This window comes from Diceros bicornis, chromosome X (genome assembly GCF_020826845.1).
Source record: "Diceros bicornis minor isolate mBicDic1 chromosome X, mDicBic1.mat.cur, whole genome shotgun sequence".
NCBI classification, from domain to species: domain Eukaryota; kingdom Metazoa; phylum Chordata; class Mammalia; order Perissodactyla; family Rhinocerotidae; genus Diceros; species Diceros bicornis.
The window spans coordinates 15685175-15705402 of record NC_080781.1 but is presented as its reverse complement, the minus strand read 5'-3'; the positions used below and the strand labels follow the sequence as shown (position 1 = coordinate 15705402).

Genomic DNA, 20228 nt, shown 5'->3' with positions numbered 1-20228 from the left:
GCCGCCACAGCATGGCTTAACAAGCGGTGCGTTGGTGCGCACCCGGGATCCGAACCGGCGAACCCCGGGCCACCACAGCGGAACGTGTGCACTTAACCGCTTGCGCCACCGGGCCGGCCCCTATTTTAGCCATTTTAATAGGTATATAGTGGTATCTCATAGTGGTTTTAATTTGTATTTCCTTGATAGCTGATGATGTTGACCTTCTTTTTATGTGCTTATTTGTCCTTCATGTATCCTCTTTGGTGAAGTGTCTGTTCAAGTGTTTTTTTTTTTGTTTTTTTTTTTTGGTTTTTTACCAATTTTTAAATTAGGTTGTTTATTTTCTTACCGTTGAGTTTTGAGAGTTCTTTATATATTCTGGATACAATTCCATTGTTGAAAACATGACCTGCAAATAGTTTCTCCCAGTCTGTAGCTTGTCTTTTTATCTCTTAACAGTGTCTTTCACAGAGCAAAAGCTTTTAATTTTTGTAAAGTCCAGTTTATCAATTTTTCTTCTTTGGATGGTGCTTTTGATACCATGGCTAATTCTGCCTAACTCTAGGTCATGAAGATTATTCTATATTTTCTTATAAAAGTTTTATAGGTTTACTTTTTGCATTTAGATCTATGGCTCATTTTGAGTTAACGGCTGTATAAGGTGTGGGATTTAGATTGAGGTTCATTTTCTTGCATATGGATGTCCAGTTGTTCCAACACCATTTATTAAAAAGGCTGTCCTTTCTCCCTTTGTCTTTAGACCTTTGTCAAAAGTCAATTTGTCATATTTGTGTGAATCTATTTCTGGACTCTCTGTTCTGTTCTAGCTACTATGTGTCTATCCCTTCGCCTCTTGTTAGATACATACACATTTAGAATTGTTATGTCTTCGTGGTGAACTGACCCTTTCATTATTATGTAACATCCCTCTGTATCCCTGGTGGTTTTCTTTGCTGTGAAGTCTACTTTGTCTGATATTAATATCTCAATTCCTTTTCCCTCTTTCCCCTACCCTAAAGATTAGGAATTTCAGTTTATTACTTTAGTACTTTTTTATAAGCCAAAAAGCAAAATGCCAGTGGTTCATCACTATCTTAATCTCTGGTCACTTCAGATTCAGTGATGGGTGGGCTGTGGGGGGGATCCCAGCCCACCACAGCTGGCAGGTGAGATCACCACGACAGCATAATTGTTCACAATTATTCACATAATAATTGTTCACATAATAGTTGTTCACAGTTATTTGGTTCCCATCCCTGCGGGAGGATTCCACATCCCTACCCTGTTGAACTCAGGAATGGCCATGTGACTTGCTTTTTCTGACAAGATGATGGAGGAAGTGATATGTGTCACTTCTTAACCAGCAGCCTTAAGAGGCAACTCATGGTTCACTGTGTGTTTCTTCTTCTCTGCCATGAGGTGGGCAGTGCTGTGGCTACAGGCTGCTCCAATAGCCTGGTTCCTAGAGGGAAGATAACACAGAGCAGAACCACAGCTGGCCAGGGACAGACACGAGGCACAGACAAGAAATAAACATTTGCTATTATAAGCCACTGAGATTTTTGTGTTGTTTGTTACCACAGGATAGGGGCCAAGCCGTGGGCCCAATCCATTCTAGGCCTTAGGGTCCTACTCTTTTTTCCTCATAAACAGAAGCCAAGAAGGGCACTTTTCCTAAATTAGAAACAAAGAAGTGGTGGAGAAGGTAAGAGGGGCCAACAGATGACTGGAGTTAAAGGACAAACTGCCCAGCTGTTGGCCCCTTGCCTTAATGAAACACAATTTACGTTAGGCTCATCTGTCTCGGGCCTGTTCTCCTAGAGTTTGAGGATGTCATTGTCACTTCCCCTGCAGCAGGGGCGCTGAGTCTTGGCACAGGCCTGTGCTACCCCCTCTAATCCTGCATTGACATATTACTGTTGACTCTTCATAGCTCTGCTGGTAGCGGCTGTTCAGTGGGATCTGCCCCATCCTCTTCCTTCTTGACCCCACACCTGTCACCTCAGGAAATAGTTGTCGAGCTGTAGAGTGGCTCTTATTACAGAATTTGTCACTGATATTAATTTATTTTTTCAGGTGAAGTACACAGAGTTTAGTAATATAAAACAAAGAGAAGATTTATATGAGTGAGCAAAATTCAGGGCTAAAGAAGGGGAAGGACAAAGACCTGGGGGTAGAGAGCGTGCAGAGTTGCCAGGGTTTTTGTCTCAAACATGTCGATGGGATAAAATACATCCACTAGCAGTATTTACAGTAAAAATAAAAGAGGGCACCCAGGCTTTGTTTTTTCCTAATAAAAATAATGATGGTTACATTGAACTAACTTATAGATTCTTCCCCTAACCACATATCTTCATCTGATTTCCTGAAATAATTATATGAAAAAGAGATAATGTGAATGATATTAATATAGTTAGCAGTTATTAAGCACTGATTTGTGCCAGATACAGTCCAAAATGCTTGATACAAATTAATTCATTTAACCCTCACAAACAACCCTGTGAGGTCTAGGTACTGTTCTAATCCCCATTTGATAGATGGAGAGACTGAAGTAATTTGCTTAAGGTCACAGCTGGATTGTGGTAGAGCTTTGAACACAGGCAGTCTGTTTTCAAGCCTGTGCTCTTAAACACAATACACTGAAGGTTATGTGTGGGTATAGATATAATTAAATTATATTTTCGAAAGAGTAGAAAGCAGCATATGGTTAAAATGATCATATCTATAGCCAGAGGCTTAGCCAGGACAAATCTACCCACCTTCCTCCTGTGGTGGGCAGTTTGCCTGTTTGTGTTTAGCTTGTACAATGGCATCAGATATGGAGGCCTTCTGTTCCCTCTCCGTTTAGATAGCTAATGTAAGCAGCAGACCCCAGAGCTCTAAAGAGACGGCCCTGTTGGGTGGCTCACAAAAATCAGTGAGTGAGAATGCAGGTGAGGCAGCACCGCCCTCCTCTAACTAGGTGAATAACTCAAAGACAAAACCACTGGATCATCCTTGTAAGAAGGGGCAGCAGACCGGGGGTCACAGAGTATCTCCCAGTCTGCGGTCATTTCGGTTATTATGAATCACATCCAATGGAACCTCCCACGTCTTCTTCCAACACGGTGCATTATTTTTTGTAGACTTAAAGAGAGAAGCACGTCATAGTCAGCTCAGGATGCTGTAACAAAATACCATAAACTGAGTGGCTTAAACAAACAGAAATTTATTTCTCAAAGTTCTGGAAGCTGGGAAGTCCAACATTAGGGTGCTAGCATGGTCGGTTTCTGGTAGAGTTCTCCTCCAGGTCGTAGACTGCTGACTTCTTGTATCCTCGCATGGCAGAAAGAGAGCAAGCGAGCTCTCTGGCCTCTTATAAGGGCACTAATATCATTCACTAGGGCTCTGCCCTCATGATCTAAAGGCCCCACCTCCAAATACCATCACATTGGGAATTAGATGTCAACATATGAATTTTGGGGAGACACAAACATTCAGTCCGTAACAGTAAATATTCCTTTTGTTGAGTGCAGTAGCACCCCAATTGAACATGGTTTACATATGCAGTTTTGAATGTGGAGATCTCCGAAACACCCAGACTGCTTCTCTGCAATGGAACAGGGATTCAGGCAGTCTAGCTCTGGGTGAAGATAAACTAATCCATTTCAACAGTAAGCCCAAACTAAAGAATCAAAGAGGTAACTTTCAGTTAACAGGGAAGTGACATTTCATAATGCAAACTGCACTTGGCGCTGTGTGTAAGCAGACACTGCTGTGTCATCGGAAGGCTGTTTGTCTCAGTGGACTCACAGTTGATGAGTACTCCAGGAAGAGGCTGAGTTCTTTCTCTGGATCTCCTGATGATTTCCTGTTCTAGGGTTAGGCAACTGGCCTCAGAACAGATAAAGATGCTTGTGTTATACATCGCTGGTGCATAGTGATTCTTTAAAAAAGGAGTCCGATAGTCCAACTATTGGACTAGGACTTGTACCTTCACTCAGCCATTCCTAGACTTCAGTTCTAGTTGACTTTAAAATCATTGATTTGCAGTTGTTGGCTATAGAACTATGTCAATACACTGAATGCTGTTGCCCCTGAGGGCAGTATCAGTTGAATTTTAGAGTTTTTGAAGAGGGCATAGATTAGTTAAAGGAGAAAATCAAATATTGAATTCCTTAGGTGGTACCATTTAAAACTATGCCAATGTTTTTTTACTTAATTACCTTGGCAGTCTCACTTTGAAAGTACCCAACAGAATTTTTTCGTGAGCCCTCTTGTAAATAATTTGGTCCCCTTTTGAGTAATATATTTTTTAAGCTGTCAAGGCTCTAATTGTTATGATATATTTTATTAGATACATATTTCTTTGTGTATTTTCAGGAAAAGTTAACAGAGGCTTTATCTTTATGTGATTCTTTTCCTACTTTATCCATTTTATTTCTAGGCACAGAGTTTATTAAAACTGGCTTTTATAAAAATAATAGCTTTATTGAGATATAATTTACTTACTGTACAGTTTGCCTATTTAAAGTATATAATTAATGGTTTTTAGTATATTCACAGAGTTGTGCATCACCACCTCAGTCAATTTTAGAACATTTTTATCACCTCCAGAAAGGGAAAAAAACCTGTTAACAATCACTCACTCCCCATTTCCTCTCACCCCACCTCCACTCCCAGCCCTAGACAACCACTAATCTACTTTCTATCTCTATAGATTTGCCTCTTCTGGACATGTCATACAAATGGAATCATCCAGTATGTTGTCCTTTGTGACTGGCTTCTTTTAGTGAGCATGTTTTCAAGGTTCATCCATGCTGTAGCATATATTAGTACTTCATTCCTTTTTATTGCTGAATAATATTCCATTGTTTGTATAGACCACACTTTGATTGTCCATTCATTGATTGATGGACCTTTGGGTTGTTTCCACTTTTGGGCTGTTATGAATAATGCTGTTATGAACGTTGTGTACACTCTTTTATGTGTGAAGATCTGGCTTTTTAGTGACTCAGCTGCCCTTTTAAATACCAGTGATGTCATAGCTACATAGGACCCTGATGTCCTCTTGCTCAGTGCCTCCTTTTTAGGGTAGGTGGCTTCTCGGGCACACAGAGCTAGAATGATGGAGTGGGGCCCCACATCCAGGTCTCTCGCTCCCAGGTTCAATGCTTTACCAGCTGGTGTGGAAACATGAAGGCTGAAGAAACCCTAAAGCCCGCAGGGCACAAATTTGTAAAAGTCTTGCAGCTTTTTCTGTTTGCTGTTTCTTCTGTTTGTCACTTATTAATAGTATGATCTAGCCGGAAAGCAAAAGAACAAGAACTTCAAAGTTAGAAAGTTCCTTAGAGATTTTCTGGTCTAGTATCCTCATTATACAGATGAGGAAACCCCAGAGAAGTGATGTCACTTATCACCCAAAATCACTCTGTTGGTGGCAGAGCAAGGACTGGAACTCCGATCTCTTTACTCCTTGTCCCAGCCCTTGTGCCTCCTTAGGGCGAGCATTGCTTGCTCGGGAGCTGGGTGAATGGTAGTGCTGAGTCATTTTGTGTCTCTTCTCTAATAGAATCCTGTCACGGGGCTGCTCTCCGCCAGTCATGAGCAGAAGGACGCCTGGGTGCGGGATAACATCTACAGCATCCTGGCCGTGTGGGGCCTGGGCATGGCCTACCGCAAGAATGCCGACCGTGATGAAGACAAGGCCAAGGCCTACGAGTTGGAGCAGGTAATGCTGACTGGCTGCCATGTCTTGGCTGCTCAGCACCTTTTCCCTGAACTAAAAAGCCTATCAGGAAGTAGCTGTGTGTGCAGAACAGTCTCGTGCAGGTGTCGCCTCCATTTTTGCTATAGAATATTTTGGAGAGGCATTTAGATGGTCTCAACCTCTCATTTGTCTTTCTCTTTGAGATTTTTCCCTCCATAACAAGAAAAATCACACTCAATAGGAAAATAAAGCATCCAAGTCTCTAACATTTCTCTCACACATGCTCTGTCAATTTTATACATACTTATATACAAGGTGTCATTATAAACTAACATGATTTTTAAAGAGTCAGCACACCAGAACCACACATTCTGAAGTATCCTGTTGAAAAGGTATTTATCCAAATAGTATTGCTACAGCTTAAAGAATTTTTGGAATTTCCCTTAAAAATGCCTTTCTAGTTTGAGCCATTCCAAAACAGTCTTACTAGTTTATAGTCACCCTTTAATTTTAAACCACATTGATGTTGTGCAGTTTTTGTGCCTACGTTATCATATAGCACAATGAAGTCCTTTTATTGTTTTCCAAAATCGGAAACCAACACACACCAAAGCAAAGATTTGCCATCATTGAGTATATAAGAAACTAATCTGCCCCTGAGCACAGGAGGTATTTTCAGGGTGTTTTGAGCAATAGCATTGAAGTAGGGAGCATTGACATCTAAAAGTATAGTTCTCTTGGCATGAGAGCCTTTGGGATTTATCTTTGATTCATACAGTCCTCGTTGGCCCCCACAGCCACTAGATCGTCAGGTCCAGGAGGAGTTCTTACTGCCCAGTCGGTGCTTGTTTATAGCAACCCAAGTGGGCATGAGTGGCAGGCAGCCTTGACAGCAGTAGGGAGGCTGCGAGAGGAAGCCTGCCTGTGGGAGCAAGGGAAGGACAGTTTGGATTTGACTAGACATGCTGAGTGTGAGGTGATGAAATCACCCAGTCTTGGAGGTAAGGCAAAAATGTTTTAAGAAATGCATACAGCAAGCATTGACTGCTCCTCCAAGAATTTGAATGGCTCTTATGTAAGTGAATCATTCATTTAACAGTATAATAATTTGATGTCAATGTCCTCCAAACTTCCATCCTTCTTTGAGAAAAAAATCATAGTAAAGCCATACCTGTCCACACACATCCACACACACCCATACCCACCCCCACACACACACACCCCTACCTCTGCCTCTCCTCTGTAAGCGATTTCTGATCCAGGTTAGAGTTGACTAGATTGGCTGCTCTGTGATTGACAATAGCAAGGCACAAACCGGCCACATTGTTTGATTTGTTGAGTGTAGTTAATATCTAAAGGAGACTTCTCCCTTGATTATGGAAAATAACACAAGATCTTCCAGTGATCCTCAACAGGGATGCTATTGCATTTGGGGCTTAAGCAGTACAGTTATTCATTGTGTGAGACTGTCCCATGCATTGCAGGAAACTTAGGGTCCTTGTCCTTACTCACTAAATGCCACTAGCCCCCACTCCCATCATGGTGACAATAAAAATACCTCCACTCTCACATTTCCAGATGCTCCCCCGTCTCCAGGGGATGGAAATGTCACCTCCAGTTGGGAGCCACTGTTCTTCTTCATTATGGAAAATAACTTCTTTATTTGAGGGAAAGTCAATTGACAAATGTTTATGCTATACACTGTGGGAAATGTTAATTATACCTTATAATTATGAGGTAATATTCTCTGCCTCAAAAGAGTTTGTGATATAAAGTGAGATTATATTCTAGAATCCTAGGATTTTAGAGGTGAAAGGATGTGAATGGTCATACATTCCAGACTTTTCTCTGACAATGAACTTTTGTGGCCCTTCACTGCATCCTCCCCTGCAAACCATGTACATTCTATAAGAGAGGAGATGCTCATGGCCTTAGGTGGGAGCTTCTGTCAGCCAAGCTACTTTGACCTACAGAATATCCCGTTCTCCAGCCACTCGTGAAGTAGTTTTATAGTGTTTTTAATAGAACATATTAAGACCAGTCTTTCAATGGGCCTAAATTGTGTAGGAAGTGGGAGGCAACGTAATGTATTGACTAAGAGCTCAGACTCTGGAGTCAGACGGCCTGAGCTCTGTCCTTGCTCCACCCCTGCCAGCTGGGAGACTTTAGCAATGTTGCTTCATCTCTCTCAGCCTCGGGTTCCTCATCTCTAAAGTGGGGTAATAATAACACCCACCTCATTAGGTTGTTGCAAGAATTAGAGAGAATCCAAGTAAAGTGTTTTTTACAATACCTGGACAGAATGTCTGATTATCATAGTATTATTGTTATTATTTATAATGATAATAATTGGTTGCAATACATATTGTTAAGAAATCTTAGCAGCTACTTGTATTTTGTAAGAACTTTACTTAATAGTCCCGTAATGGTGTCACAAATGGCTATTTTGGCAAAGCATCAATACTTTGGGGCAGGCATAGTGGACTTAGTTCATCCTTAGCATAACAAAAATAAATTACTAAGAACTGTGACATAAAGCCCCAGGGTACTAGGCTTATAAAAATCGTTTTGCTAAAATATCAGTGAGGAGTCACTGGACTTCAGAGCTGGGAGGTACCATGTGGTCCAACCCCTTTATTTGAGATAAGTTACTTCGTTAAGGTTTTCTTTCTTTGTGATGGAGTGGAGAGGTGGAAATAGTCTAAATAGTCAGAATACTCGGGATCTGCCTTCTCAGGGAAGTCTCCAGGCAGCACTGGCTTAGCGGCCATGTGGTGAGGAGGTTGTTTTCATGGAGCAGGGAAGCCGGCCTTGTTACTCATCCTACTTTATTTCCGCAGAATGTGGTGAAACTGATGCGGGGTCTTCTCCAGTGCATGATGAGACAGGTAGGCGGAAAACGAAAAATGTGTTTGCGGGTCATCTGAGTAGGCATTTCATCATTTTCATGGTGACAGCTAACATTCTTAGAGTATTTTGAACTTTTCTTCTCAAAATGAAGACAAATTGAAAAGATTTTGCTTACTTTCTCCTTTTAAAGTTATCTTCAATAATTTTATTATACTATAGGATCACAGATGCAAAGGACACTGTTTCTCAGAATCTCTTTTGAAGAATTGTGTAAAAGGAGAACATGCCCTTTTTTTTAAAATGAGGAAGAAGGGCCGGCCCCGTGGCTTAGCGGTTAGGTGCGCGCGCTCTGCCGCTGGCGGCCTGGGTTCGGATCCCGGGCGCACACCAACGCACTGCTTCTCCGGCCATGCTGAGGCCGCGTCCCACGTACAGAAACTAGAAGGATGTGCAGCTGTGACATACAACTATCTCCTGGGGCTTCGGGGGGGGAAAAAAGGAGGAGGATTGGCAATAGATGTTAGCTCAGAGCTGGTCTTCCTCAGCAAAAAGAGGAGGATTGGCACGGATGTTAGCTCAGGGCTGATCTTCCTCACAAAAAAAAAAAAAATGAGGAAGAAAACATCGTTTTTAAAAGCCGCTCTAGAAAGCCATGTACTATTGTTTATTCTGTTGAGTTTATAAAAGGGTTTCTTTTCATTTGAGTTGAAATACTTGAATTTTTAAAACTTGACATTACTATTTACTGGTATTTTCAGTGAGGGGTAAATTAAACAATTCATTGAGCATGTACTGTATACAGAACATCGTACTAGGATCTGCACAGATTCAAAGATGAATATGATCCTGTCCCCACCCTTAATCAGCACACGCCCGGTTAGTCTTCACAGACATAGCTGCTCTTTTCCTTTCAACATAAGGAAACAAGAAGTTGAAATTTAAACAGGTCCTCTTCCTCCCCTACTTCTCTCTCCCTTTCCCTCCCTCTCTCATTGAGTGTCTGCCGTGTGTCACAGCTCATGCTGGGGATAGTCAGATAAGGAGACCCTCTGGCTTGACTCCTAACCCCTGCAGAACTTGTTACAATTCTGTTGGGCTGGGACATTTCCGGAGATGGGCAGGAAGAATCCTCTCACACAGCCCCTCTGCATGCTGCTCACTAGTGAACACTTGCTGCCTTCCATCCCTCTGGCTCCCAGAGGTAGCAGATACGAGGTCTAGATCCAGGAGAGTGACCCTGTGTGTGGCCTCTGCCAACCATGAACCCCTTAGCTCTGTGGAACCAGCTTGCTTTTTCCCTCAGGTGGATAAAGTGGAGAAGTTCAAGCACACTCAGAGTACCAAGGACAGCCTGCACGCCAAGTACAACACTGCCACCTGCAGCACAGTGGTGGGCGACGACGAGTGGGGCCACCTCCAGGTGGATGCCACGTCCCTCTTCCTCCTGTTCCTGGCCCAAATGACTGCCTCTGGTGAGCCAGGGCCGTTTGAGCCCGTTGTATAGAGAGTGACAATCCAGAAGGGGGAGAGGAGGAGCAGGCGTTGATCAGTATTCAAAATAAGCTATTTCTGTAAAGAAAAAGCATGCTTCTTTATAATATTATGTGTATTGACTCTGATGTGCCAACAGTCAGCCTCCTAAGCACTTATAGGATGAGGGCTATTGAGCCAGCTCTATTAGCGTCTCTCTGATTGATCCCAAAGCTTCCTTGCTGTCACTGTCACCTAATTCCTGGAGCAACTTAGATCAGATCTACCTTCAACAGTTCAAATATCTGCAGACGGTGTCATGCCTCTCTTAGAGTTTTCTTCTCAGGATTAGCAGGACTGGCCGTTCAGCTCTTCCTCTCACTGTCCTGGTCACACTCTTCTAGATGCACCCTCCTTTATCCAAATTATATTCAAACAACATAATTTCTAGAACTTGGCAGTGTGCCCAGAGTGGTCGGTCAGTCTGTAGCACCCATACTGTGAGTGGGCCCAAAACTTCCAGACAGTGAGCATTGTTCCTGTTGAAGCCTGAGCTGTTGGCTTCCATGGTGGCCTGGACACCAGACGGGCTGCGGCCCGTCTCTGTGAACCAAATGGCCTCTCCCACAAGGGAGTCTGCTGCAATGCTCCCCCAGGGATTAGGTCACTTAGCTGCTGTGTCCCTGAGTTCTTATCTCCAGTCCAGTGAACTGATGCTCCTGAGTTAGAGGCTTCCTATTTATGTCAGACCATAAGTGTGAAACTCTAAAAATAGCAGAAATCAGTAAGGAATATTGTATAGCTTTGTGAATAAACCAGGCATTTATAAAAAATACTTTCTGGTTGGGGCCGGCCCGGTGGCGCAAGCGGTTAAGTGCGCGCGCTCCGCTGCGGCGGCCCGGGGTTCGCTGGTTCGGATCCCGGGCGCGCACCGACGCACTGCTTGGTAAGCCATGCTGTGGCGGCGTCCCATATAAAGTGGAGGAAGATGGGCACAGATGTTAGCCCAGGGCCGTCTTCCTCAGCAAAAAAAGAGGAGAATTGGTGGATGTTAGCTCAGGGCTGATCTCCTCACAAAAAAAAAAAAAAAAATACTTTCTGGTTATGAAAGTTAATATGAGCTCACTGTAGATATGTTAGAAAATATTAACAAAATACAAAGAAAAAAAATCCCACTGCCAATTTTCATTTGGATGTGTTTCCTCCAACTCTTTTTTCTATTTTTTTTTTTACCCGTTTGTCATATTGTATGCATAAATATGGTCTTCTTATTGTATAGCGTTTATAACTTAAGCATTTCCCCCATGACCTTAACATATAATTTTATGTTTAAGCTCTTCATAAATGTAATTTTAGTGCCTTCATCAATGGATATGCCATACTTAATTGAATTATTCCTTTATTCCTTTGTTTTTTTTGCGATTACAACTAATGTTGCAATACCAACTTTGACCCCATCTCTATTTGCTTCCTTCCATTAGATATCATTCAAAGGCTACTCTTACATATTGCCAAATTGTTTTCAGAATAGTTTACTAGTTAAACTCCTCCTAGCAATGTAAGAGTGCATATCTTACCATACCCATACCAGCTTCAAGAATTCATACTTAAGGGCCGGCCCCGTGGCTTGGCAGTTAAGTGCGTGCGCTCCGCTGCTGGCGGCCCCGGGTTCGGATCCCGGGCGCGCACCAACGCACCGCTTGTCCAGCCGTGCTGAGGCCGCATCCCACATACAGCAACTAGAAGGATGTGCAACTATGACACACAACTATCTACTGGGGCTTTGGGGAAAAAAAAAGGAGGAGGATTGGCAACAGATGTTAGCTCAGAGCCGGTCTTCCTCAGCAAAAAGAGGAGGATTAGCACGGATGTTAGCTCAGGGCTGATCTTCCTCACAAAAAAAAGAAGAATTCATACTTAAAATATATGTGTATTTGCCATAATCAACTAAACATTCAAGGACCCAAGCAAAAATCTGCTCTGTTGGTCACTGCCTGCTACAGCGCGTTGATGCAGCCCCCTGGGCAGGTCCCAGGAGCTGGCCTTTCTGCGGGGTGAAGGGCGTCCCCTGAAGGTGGGGGCTCTATTTTCCCTATCTACCCTTGGGGAAAAGGACCCACCCTTTGGCTCACTCAAGGCTAAGGACAGTGTCTGGTTGCTCTGGGTTAAAACCCTTGTTTTGTTAGAACCTTCTGTGCAAATCCAACACCTACCAGAAGGCCCCACACCTTCTCTTTCAGTCCTTTCTACTTGTAGGCACTCTTACAAAAGTGGAGCCCACCCTTCCTTGCTTCCTTCCTCCTGCCCTCCCTCCCTTCCTCCCTTACTTCCATCCATTAGACATTAACTGGTATGATTTACTTCAGACTTAATTTTTGATGCCCTAGTAAGAAAAATGAAAATGGGGATAAAAAGATTTATTTCCTAGTGTGATATTTGTAATCTGTAATTGGCAGCTAGCTATCTCTTCACAATATAACTCCATAACTTCTATGTTTTTCTTTACTAGGTTTACGTGTTATTTTCACCCTCGATGAGGTAGCCTTCGTACAGAATCTTGTCTTTTATATAGAAGCTGCATATAAAGTTGCTGTAAGTATCAACCCCAGTAGTTTTTTCAAAAGGAATAAAAAGAATAAAAATCACACAGTTCTTTGAGGGCCAGGCTGTTTGGGGCTGACCAGAAGCTTAGCAAGATTCGAGATATAAGGTTATGTTACCTCCGCACACAAAGTGCACATTTGGGTCCTGGGACACAGTCAGGGAGCTTATGTTTTTGGAGTGTACCACATGCTCTGCTTGAATCCGTTTTGCTTATTTTAAATAAGATCCTCAAATGTCCGATGGCACGTACACAGGCCGGCCTGAATCTGGGTGAAGGCAACAGCATCAGTACCTCGGTAGGAGCTGCTGTGTTGTGGGCATCACCCCCCAAGGCCCACAGGTAGGGACCGGAGCCAGATGTGTGCCCCAGGCCAGGTGTGTGCACACCAACGTGCATAAACCCCGGTTCCTCCGGGCTTCTGTCTGGTATGGAAGGTGGAGCCTGACACACTTCTAGAGAACAACTAAACTATGCAAAGCTGACTGTGAGGGCAATAAGGAAAAGGTAGAGTTTGGTTTGAAAAATAAAAAAGGCCACTATGGTCTAAAGCAGGGGTCAGCAAACTTTTTCTGTAAAGGGCCAGAGAATAAATATTTTCAGCTTTGCGGTCCCTATGGTCTCTGTTGCCACTGCTCAACTCTGCCATCGTAGCACGAAAGCAGCTGCAGACGACATGAGAACATGTGAGCATGGCTGTGTCCCAAATAGACCTTATTTACAAAAACAGGTGGCAGACTAGATTTGGTCCAAGGGCCGGAGTTTGCTGACCCCAGGTCTAAAACAGCAGTCTTCCCCTCCCAGGGTACATTTAGCAATGTCTGGAGACATTTTTGGTTGTCACACTGTGGAGGGTGCTACTGGCATCCAGTGAGTGGAGGCCAGGGATGCTGCTGAACATCCTACAGTGCACAGGACAGCCCCGCAACAGAGAATGATCCAGCCCCAAATGTCAGTAGTGGTGAGGTTGACAAACCTTGGCCTAAAGAAACTTGAGGAGTCTTTGTGGAAAGGGTGGGACTTTAGTTGGACCTTGGAGGATGAGTAGGGTTTAGATAAGCAGAAGGGAGGGAAAAGGACGTTTCGGGTGTGGGAATAGCATGAGCAGTCACAGAGGCAGGAACAGGCTCTGAGTGTGGGAGGGGTGCTTGGGGAAAGGGCGTGCAGAGTGAAGGAGTAGACTTAGGCTAAAAGTGAGTATTGGAGAATAGTAGAAAATAAGGCCAGCTTGTGGGCGTGCAGGGGGTGGAGGCCAGATAATAGAGGTGTGGCCATCCAGAGAGAGAGATTTGAACTCGATCCACTAGGGAATAGACAGTCTGTCATTTTAGACTCTTATGCAGGGGAGTGAGCTGATCAAAGCAGTTTTCAAGGGTAAGTCACTTGCCTCTGGGGTTGTAGTGAAGCAGGGTTGGAGCAGAAAGGCCCAGAGGTGAGGGGTGCTGAAGGAAAGAGTCCTGGAGCCCGGCTACACGGTGTGCAGGGAAGAGTCTAAAGTGGCTCTGATGTGTCTAAGTCTAAGTTTTCACATTTTGAAAATGTCCATCTTTGGAGATCAAATAATAAATAGTGAAATTTTGGCATCGGTCCTGTTCTTGTTGGGTTGTAATGTTTCAATGGTGCACCTAGCATTATTTCAAAACGGTATCCAGTGTTTGGGTTTCTTAAATGAAAATATGAATTACAGAAGTTAGGTATGCATGTATGAAGTCTCTATGTGGACTGAGTTTTCTGAGCCAATTCATATGAATCAGTTTTAAAATACCAGGGAAGTTCAAATATTCCATGCCTCCATTTTGACTTTGGCTCCTGTTACTTGCTGAGCATTTTTTTCCCCAAGAGGTAATGCTAGAAATAGGTATTAAATTATTTTAAATGGTTTGGTTGGCTTCAACTATTTATAACTCATTTGTTAAAGTTTCTCTATTCCATCTTACAATTTAATGTAAGTTCAAAGGGATTAGCTAAATAGAGCGGCAGCATTTTATTTGATTTTAAGATAAATAATATATTTTGTTCTCTACAAATCAAGTTTCTTACAAATTAACTTTTATGAATACGAAAATTGAGAGCATTTTTGCATGCATTTTTGTTCGACCTGAGTATTTACTTCTAAAACTCTGCACAGAGGTCAAATGAACTGAAAATGAGGAAGAATACAGTCTGAGTATAGAAAGCCATGAATTTGGTAGCCTTCAAGAAGAGATATTCCTGTTTCATTATGTCTACGGTAACATGAAGGAATCATTTTTCCGTAGCACTCTCATGTACCTCTTTCTCCTGCTCTGATTACTGCCTTTTTCTCCCGCAGGATTACGGAATGTGGGAACGTGGAGATAAAACGAACCAGGGCATTCCAGAATTGAATGCAAGCTCTGTAGGAATGGCCAAGGTGATGGTCTCATCCTGTTGGTTCTTCTTTCTGTGCGTTTTTACTGCTTTGATTTGGTTCTCTAGGAGTTTGGATTTAATCTGATTAGCATATTTTTCAAAAGTCAACAGCAAGTGTGAAATTCAGGTGGCACATGCACCCCAGCCAACTGAAATTATAGGTAAAGAATGTAGGTTTCCTACACTGAAGTCTCGTGTGCCTGAAAATCAGTGCGCTCCCTCCTCGTTATCCATTATCACCCGCGGGTCTAAGTTGTAGCTGTTGTCTAAGAAGCTGGATGCATGATGTCCAGTCTTCCTTTCTGGATCATAAAGAGGGCTGAAAAATATGACCACTTCGTGGGGCAGGGCTCACAAGTTCAAAAGTCTACAGGTCAGGTCAGGCAAGTAACATAAGCAAGTGAAGCCAGCCAGCTAGAAAAATATCGGAGGAGTACTGGGGACACTGGGAACTTTCTCTAAAGGTATTCCAATTCAAAATCATTTAAAAAACTTCTTCAGGCTAAACAAAACACCCCTGTGGGGCAGATTCAGTCCGCTGGCCACCAGTTTACGTCTCTTACCCTAAACATTTAGCATGCCGCCCTCCTTCCCTCCCTCCTTCTCAAGACTGAAATATATTTTTGGACAAAGTAGAGACTCCAGAGTTAGAATTTTTAAAACAACAATAAGTGTGCTCTGTTAAGGTCAACTGACAGAAACAGACTTAATACTGAAAGAATTAACTTTCTTAAGTGCCAGATATGCTAATATTAGAAGTTCACCTCTAAAATAGGTGAAAGAAAAGCCAACCATGAATTTAGTGCCCCCTCACACACACACCCACACAGCATTACGAACTTGTTAATATTTCAGTTTTTGGTAGAATACTAATTTCATTTTGGGAAATGTTTTTCTGTTTTCTCTTTCTTGTTCCTGCAATGAGCAGCAACATACGGGAAAACTCGGATCCACTGAAAATAAGGATAGAACACGACTATAGGACACTGTAGCTGGAGTTTAAAAATGTGTTTCATCACCTTTGGGAAAACATGTATGCTAGATTGCTTAATGAAAAAGAAGTACTAGATATGGGGGTGTATGTTTACTAGAAAGAAAAACTAATTCATACCTGTGCTTGTAGGCAGCCCTTGAGGCAATTGACGAACTGGACCTTTTTGGAGCTCATGGAGGACGCAAGTCAGTGATCCACGTCTTGCCCGATGAGGTCGAACACTGCCAGGTAACGGCTCAAGTCTCTCTTGCTCCAGAGAGTAGGGAAGGAGACTCACGGAGTGGAAGATTCAGGCTCCGGTTCAGATTCCTCACCTTGCTAGCTTGGTGGTACTTGGCTTCTTTGAGCTTCAGTTCCCTCATCCATAAAATGGGCATACTGGGACCTTCTCCTCCTGCTGCACAAGGTGGTTGTAAGGATCAGAGTAAAGCAACTTAGTTTGTCAGAGCACTTTGTAAGCCAGAAAGTATATGCAAATATAAGACACGACAACGATGTGGTATATATATATGGAGTCGACAGTCAAGGCAAGCTTGTATTGCTGGAGGCAGGATCTGTTTTGTGTTTTTTGAGCACATAGGTGGTTTTCTCTCAGGTTTATTTCATCATGCCCCCAAATCGAATGACTAGCAAGCACTAGTTCGCTTGGGGCGAGGGGTGGGGATGGGCAGAATAGATAGTGGAGGAGAGATGAGATGGGAGAAATGACAAATGAGTAGAACCTCCATGAATACAGGTCAGAGAAAGGGTGATTTGATGCACATTAGGGGACTTCATTAAGCAGACAGTAGGTCACCAATTGCTGGTCAATCAGCAAACTCTTATTTAGTGAGGGCCCACTGTGAGCCAGGTATTATGTGAGGGCTGTGGGAGTGAGACACATAAAAATTTGTAAGCAGAGAGCTTCCTGTGGGAGTGCATGTTTCCAGGCAGAGAGAGCCTAGGGAAGAGGGACTAGTTAAAGAACTGGGCTTGGGGGATCAGTTGGCTATGGGAAATGAAGCTTTATTCTGAAGCTAAAGGGTTCCCCCATCTTTATCCCCCCTTCGAGCTCACTCCATTTTCCCCCATTAAATAGTCCTGAGTGGGGAGTCTGCTATTTCTGGGGTATGCTTTAATAGAGTCAAGCTGGTGTGTGTCTTAATAGATGTGTAGTCTAGTGGAAATTGCATGAGCTTTGTAGCCAGCCGGACCTGGGTTAGAATCCTAGCTCTGTTGCATACTAGCTGCATGCTCTTAGGCAGGAGTCTCTGTCTCAGAGTCCTCATGTGTGAATTGGACATAGTACCCGAATTCCTTCTTCATATGGAAAATTTAATAAGCTTATGTTTGCAGGAGTCTAGCCCCATGTCTGTACATGTTAGATCCCATGTTAGCTCCCTTCCCTTCCCAAACTTTGCCTTATAATCTCAGCTTCCTTCAGTTTACAGTGCCTAATCCAACCACCTTATAATTGAGTCCATATTATAGTGCCACTAAGAAACCCATTCTTTCGAGGACTAAACTAAGTCTGTCGTTTACCATTTTGCCTGAGCATTCATGCAGTCTTCTGGATTTGACTCCTTCTTTAAGTGGTTTCTGGGTCACCTAGTCTAACTGGTCACATTCCACAGAAGCTAGACACTTCTCCATGCTGGCCCCATATGTGTGTTCTTCTCTGTCTCTATCTTCAGCCTAGGACACCCTCGCCTGCTGACACAGGTAGCCCGTAGTTCCTCCCCTGCCTGTCCTAAAGGCCAGCAAAGTCAACAGAAGGCATGGAAGGAAGGGAGACAAGCAGTTCTCAGCAAGGGCTCCAGGCAGTACCGTGCTCTCCCCAACCCCATTCTCTCCTGCAAGAAACAGGAATCATTGGCTGGGTAGGCGAGATCACCTAGCAGGGGCTGTGTTGGAAGGACAAAGCTCTACTAAAAATTGGCAAACACATTCGAATGTTTGCTTGGGGCTAAGGTCATGGTCTCTAGATACTGTATGTACCTATTAGTGCTTCCCAGGTTAAAGCCACCTCTTTGTTTTTCAGTCTATTCTGTTCTCCATGCTGCCGAGAGCATCGACTTCTAAAGAGATTGATGCTGGACTTCTTTCCATTCTTTCTTTCCCGGCCTTTGCAGTAGAAGATGTGAACCTTGTGAATGTGACCAAAAATGAAATTATTTCCAAGCTCCAGGTAAGCGTTGGTCGTGCTGGTGCCCTTCTGCCCTGGGTTAAGTGACCCTTTTACATGATGCCATGGAGCAGCTCACCCAGGCCTTAGTTCTCCATGAGGTCAATGGCTTGGTTTATCTAAGTGGACTCATAGAGCGAGGTATCCAAAGCTGAGTCTACGGGCAAGAAAAGGAAGTCTTGTGTGATCGAGTGCTTTGGTTCTCTTCCTAAGTGGCAGAGCTTGAACTCAGGCCGGCACCTTTGCGCCCCAGTACTTACCACCCCTGTACTTCTAAGGCAGAGCTTCTTAACCCGTTAAAGATCATAGACAGACTCCTTTGAGAGTCTCCTGAAAGCTAAAAAATCCCTGCCAGAAAAAAATGCACGTGTCCCAATATCCTCAAACTTTACACAAAATTTCTGGGAACTTGGCAATCCCAAAGTTAAACTGAGGTTAAAAAAATCCCTGCTCTCAGGTGAAATGCAGGATCTATGACACAAATTACACCAAACTGAGAATGTTATTAAATACGCCAGCCAACTGGAGTTATCAGTAAAATGATCAAAGAATGTAAGTTCCCTAAGCCGAAATCCACATGTTGATGATCGTACTTAGATTCAGAGAAAAATGCTTTTAGCCCTTGAAAACAAAGGGGTTAAAGGCTCTCCAATCGTATCTGCAAAAGAAAGCTTCTCAGTCAAGGTTCAGTGGAGAGAAAGGAACCTCTTTAGCTTGTCGAAGTAGGCAGGGAGTTAATGCAGGGAATGAAGTGTTTACAGGGAGCCAGTTCTATGCCAGGCTTCCCCAGGACTTCCAGAACACTACGGGGCTGGCTGCTAGGAGTCACTTGCCTCTGCAGCCAAAACTAGAGCAGCCCCCATGCCCTTAAGAAACTGGGGAATGGACGCCCAAAACTGCGATCCAGGGCTTAGGGAGGCAGATTAAGAGAGCACTGCCACTGCCCTTCTTTCTTGACACCCAGGAAGCTGGAGAGGAACACTGGAGGCTGCAGCAGGAAAAGAGCAGCTGTGGCCCTAAGCCACAGGAAGTACCGTTTCTCTCTCTGCCTTACTCGTTGCAGAATGCAGGCTCCTTTGCGTCCGTAGCCTAACTGTGAGGAGTCTGGAGTGTCCTCTTGGCTTTCCAGTCTTTCAACTAGAAGCAGTCCAATCCAAGTATCTGTCTTGGTGGCTTCTCCAAGCAGTGAGGGTCCCTTTGTGTCGTTGCATGATACAGCAAATCAGAATGAAAGGATGGTCATTCACTGAACTCTCAGTAATTCCTCTGACAACCCTGTTACTCTAATGGGAAGTTTTGGCATTCCCTTCCAAGAGCTGATCAAACCTGAATTTACTTTGCTTATTGTATAATAACTTTTTGTACTGATAGCAAAGAGCACTTGGTCCACATTTCATTACTAAAAGATTCATGGGAAAGGGGGTGAAGGGCTGACTTGAATCAAAATAAAAAGGCAAAGAAATTCTTCTGTTTCACCAAGTGCATTTTTTTCTTTGTCTTCTTAGGGGCGTTACGGATGCTGTCGCTTCCTTCGAGATGGTTATAAAACCCCAAGAGAGGTTGTATTTAAATATTGTTTCTTATGATTCCTTAACTGCTTCATATCTAAGTGGCCACTGTGGTGTTCTCCCTCTATTGCTGATAAAATGGCATGTTGGAATATTGGAAAGGGAAGTCTTAATTTTAGAGTCAGCAAGCCTGGAGTTAGGCAAGAGACTAGTAAGATCATCAGGAGGACAGCAAGCTGGTGGTTTAAACCAGCTTGTAGACAAGGACAAATAGTTCTGTGGCCCACACGTTTTTTTAAAGACCAACTCTGGCCTCCTCCTTGGGTTTCTTTGCCATAGTGACTGATATAATGATATCAATAAAACAGTCGCTGAGTGCTGTGATAGGCAAATTGTTATTTATTTGTTAGAGATATAGGAAGCTTAATATAATAAACTACCAAGGAGTCTTGTGTATGTTTCTGATTTAATTTTCTGAAGTTTTACCATGAGAAACTGCCAAAAATAGCATCTCCTTATTATAGCAGCGTCCTAATGGTACCAACCTCAAAGCTGCATTGAATCGAAAGTGAGGGAAA

General features: G+C 43.3%; 1 protein-coding gene across 5 annotated transcripts in view; it reads left to right on the top strand.

Moving 5' to 3' along the window:
* The window catches only part of PHKA2 (phosphorylase kinase regulatory subunit alpha 2), a 76615-nt gene that overhangs the window by 18013 nt on the left and 38374 nt on the right, over positions 1-20228 (top strand). For all 5 annotated transcript variants that reach the window (XM_058535527.1, XM_058535525.1, XM_058535528.1 and 2 more), the window contains exons 3-10: positions 5534-5692; positions 8512-8559; positions 9825-9993; positions 12501-12583; positions 14905-14985; positions 16108-16206; positions 17999-18145; positions 19648-19701. In XM_058535527.1, coding sequence (XP_058391510.1) covers positions 5534-5692; positions 8512-8559; positions 9825-9993; positions 12501-12583; positions 14905-14985; positions 16108-16206; positions 17999-18145; positions 19648-19701 — 840 coding nt within the window. The remainder of the gene's footprint in view (positions 1-5533; positions 5693-8511; positions 8560-9824; positions 9994-12500; positions 12584-14904; positions 14986-16107; positions 16207-17998; positions 18146-19647; positions 19702-20228) is intronic.